The sequence below is a fragment of the Anneissia japonica genome, unplaced genomic scaffold, assembly GCF_011630105.1.
Source record: "Anneissia japonica isolate Jap-2015-1 unplaced genomic scaffold, ASM1163010v1 scaffold18280_len18336_cov110, whole genome shotgun sequence".
Taxonomy (NCBI): domain Eukaryota; kingdom Metazoa; phylum Echinodermata; class Crinoidea; order Comatulida; family Comatulidae; genus Anneissia; species Anneissia japonica.
In genome coordinates, this window is record NW_022738775.1 from 561 (window position 1) to 3948 (window position 3388).

At 35.2% G+C, this 3388-nt stretch overlaps 1 protein-coding gene across 1 annotated transcript; it reads left to right on the top strand.

Annotated features, from left to right (window-relative positions):
* Positions 1-470: 470 nt before the first annotated feature.
* Positions 471-3363, top strand: LOC117117822 (tripartite motif-containing protein 2-like). Its single transcript, XM_033262290.1, has one exon. The coding sequence runs from the start codon at positions 486-488 to the stop codon at positions 2760-2762; it is 2277 nt and encodes a 758-aa protein (XP_033118181.1). The 5' UTR covers positions 471-485; the 3' UTR covers positions 2763-3363.
* Positions 3364-3388: the final 25 nt, after the last annotated feature.

Below are 3388 nucleotides of genomic sequence, written 5' to 3' on the forward strand. Positions count from 1 at the left end.
TAAATTTTCACCCAAACCATTACCAACTCCTTACCATAACCAAGTATCTATGTTGTCTCCACAGATATCTGTATCGAAAGCGTTACAGTTTATGCATGCACACCTACTGTGTGACATTTTAACAAAATAATACTCAGGCGTTCTGGTTGGCATTCCAACCATAATAAATTCAAGTGCCACAGTAGTCACACACTGTCGCTAGAGCCTATTTTGATTATTTAAACTGTTTGTTTATATCAGGGAGTTGTTTATAACAACGTCCAGATTCCAAACTGAGTCTCATAAGAACACTGCTAATTTCAGAAAATGCCCACGTTCAACAACCTTTTTGCAGACATATGGCCTCCAACAATCAATATTTTACAACTTCCTGATAATTACAGAATTATGTCAACAATTTATTCTTTGACTTTCAGTGCACTACACAATGTCCACCCATTACTTTGTTCTCTTTGCAGATGTCTGTATCCAAAGCATTGCAGTTTATGGATAAAAAAGATCTTGAGTGTGCCATCTGCCTCAACAGGTTTCACCAACCAAAGACACTGAAATGCATGCACACCTATTGTCTACATTGTATCAAGAAATGGGTGGAAACTCATGGCAAGATGAAATGCCCAACATGTGGACAAGAACATGATTTAACAAAAGAAGACCTAAAAAAGCTGGCTTCCAATACAATGATAAGTCAACTACTAGAGTATGTCATGAAAATTGAGGATCAGAAACCGACTAAATGCTCTTTCTGTGACAATCAACCATCATACCACTGCTCAACATGTCAGCTGTATTTATGTGGAGGCAACTGTATCAAACAACACAAGGCCGTACCTTCCACTAAGCATCATCCACTTTACACATTAGACATAAAGGAACAGGAGGGCAATCAATGTCCAGCTCACTGCAACAACACACTAGAATTTTACTGCACTACTTGTAACAAATCTGCATGTAAGCAATGTGAACACATTTTTCACTGTTGTCAAAAACAACATGAAGTGATTCCAATGTCAACTGCTGTAGATGAGTTTAACAAAGATGCCAATGAAATTTTTAAGTTAGCTCATGAAATTGAAAATAAATTAACAGAAAATCTACAAATTTTAACTAAAGACAGATTACAATTTGATTCCCAAGTAAAGTTATGCAGAACAGCCATAGAAATTCATGAAAAGAAACTTATCAAGAAAGTTCAAGAGAAAAGCAAAGAATTAATATCTGACCTTGACAATATATACAAAACAAATAAAAGAAATTTCGATAGTGAAATTAATGATATTGATTCAAAGATGACTCAATTAAAGAATCTAATAGTTTCAATCAATTCAATAATGAACAAACCAGAAAAAACAAAAACTCTTTCATCCAAAAAGACAACTATAAAAGCTGTTAAAGACAAGGTCCTAGGAACTGATTTTGAACAATCCTTTCAACAGAGAAATATCAAACCAAATTGTATTCTATCCATGCAACTGGATGAGTTGATGAATACCGATGGCATTGGTAAAATCACAACTGCTGATAGCATGACATACAATGTTGCTGAAGATGATGAACAAATTACTGTGACAAAAGGTCAACCATTTGTAGTGAAAGTATCAAGTCCAACAGAAACTAAACAATTAGTTGCAACACTACTGAACTCATCAGGTGAAGAATCAGCAACTCAGATAGAATATCAGGAAGGTAAAGAGTACAAAATAACAGGTAGATGCAATGTGGAAGGTAGTTGGAAAATGAAGATCACAGTTGGCGCTGCATACATCAAAGGATCTCCAGTGAATATCAAGGTAGAAACACTGGGACTTGTTCATACCATTGATAACATATCAGATTATAAAGAACATAATAAAACAGAGACTGTGACAGATGTAACGTTAGATAGAGATGGATGCATATTAGTATCAAGCTGTAGTAAAGATATATTGAAATTCAACCAATCCGGTTCATTTGTTGCTAGGATACAGGTACCACAAGATTTTAAGATCACTTTCATGCATCCAACAGGTGATGGTCACATATTGTTTAGTGATGGATTAGAAAATCGTGTTGTAATGTGTGATTATAAATTTCAAGAAGTCCGCTCATTTGGTAAAGGGATGTTGGAAGATTCAGGTCGCTTGACATTCAACAAGGAAACTAGAGCCTTGTATGTTGTAGATTTTTGTGCTCACTGTATTTATAAATTCAATGTTGATGATGGTAGACATCTTGGTACATTAGGTTCAAAAGGTAATGGAGTGGGTCAAATGCTGTACCCAACAGATGTTGCTTTGACCAAGGAAGGTCATCTGATTGTTGCTGACAATGGAAATCAAAGGATACAGATGTTTGATGCAAATGATAGGTTTATGACAACTTTGATACACAGTGGTGAGGAAGATGGTGAACTTGATGATCACAATGATGAAGATGGCGATGAAGATGGTGATGAAGATGGCGATGAAGATGGCGATGAAGATGGCGATGAAGATGGCGATGAAGATGGCGATGAAGATGGCGATGAAGATGATGTTAGTAGTAATATACTCAGTGCTTCAGGTCCTATTGGTGTAACTATTGATTTTGAAGAAAATATTTTAGTATCCTCAATTAGTAATCAATTAAAATTATTTGATAAAAACGGTGTCTTCATAAAACGAATTGATCATGCAGATGATGGATTAGAATTTCCATGGGGAATCCATGCAATCTCCGTTAGACCAAGAAGAGTAGCAGTAGCAGACTGCAATGCCAACAACATTAAAATATTCAATTATTAAAATGACATTGAATTGCATGAATCATAACATCATAACAATGATCTATTTTAATACGTTTACATTAATATGATTGTTTTTATCATGGAGGTTATACATATATATACCATGGGGAATCCATGCAACCTCCAAGACACCAAGAGCAGCAGTAGCTGACTATAAGTGCAAACAATGTTAAAACTTTCAATTATTAAAATGACATTTAAATGCATGAACCATAGTAAGGAGTTTTCGATGGACGACGTTATCTTTAACGGATAACATCATAATTTATTCATCTTGCGTTGCGGAGTATGTTAATTTAAGAATTTTTACGTGGTCGATGTACGTTAGTTACGGGTTTGCGCATGCGTATTTTGATTTGTTTACAAAAGGGGCGGGGCTATCGCGCTGCATGTTGGGTACTAACATTAAAGTTAAGGTTAACGTCGTGCATCAAAAACTCCCTATTATCATTACAATGTAATATACATTTCATATCTATTGTGGTACATTTCAATATGATTATTTTTATCGTGTAGTTTATATGAGGCTTGTCATCCCAACTGTGTCTAATTGTTAAACTGAGCAACCAGCATCAAGAAAAGTCTCTTTAGCAAAGAGAATACGTATCTACTCATAACTTTAGC

What these genes read in the sequence shown, in the direction of transcription:
- LOC117117822 (XM_033262290.1), top strand. Translation starts at nt 486, where the DNA reads ATGGATAAAAAAGATCTTGAGTGTGCCATCTGCCTCAACAGGTTTCAC.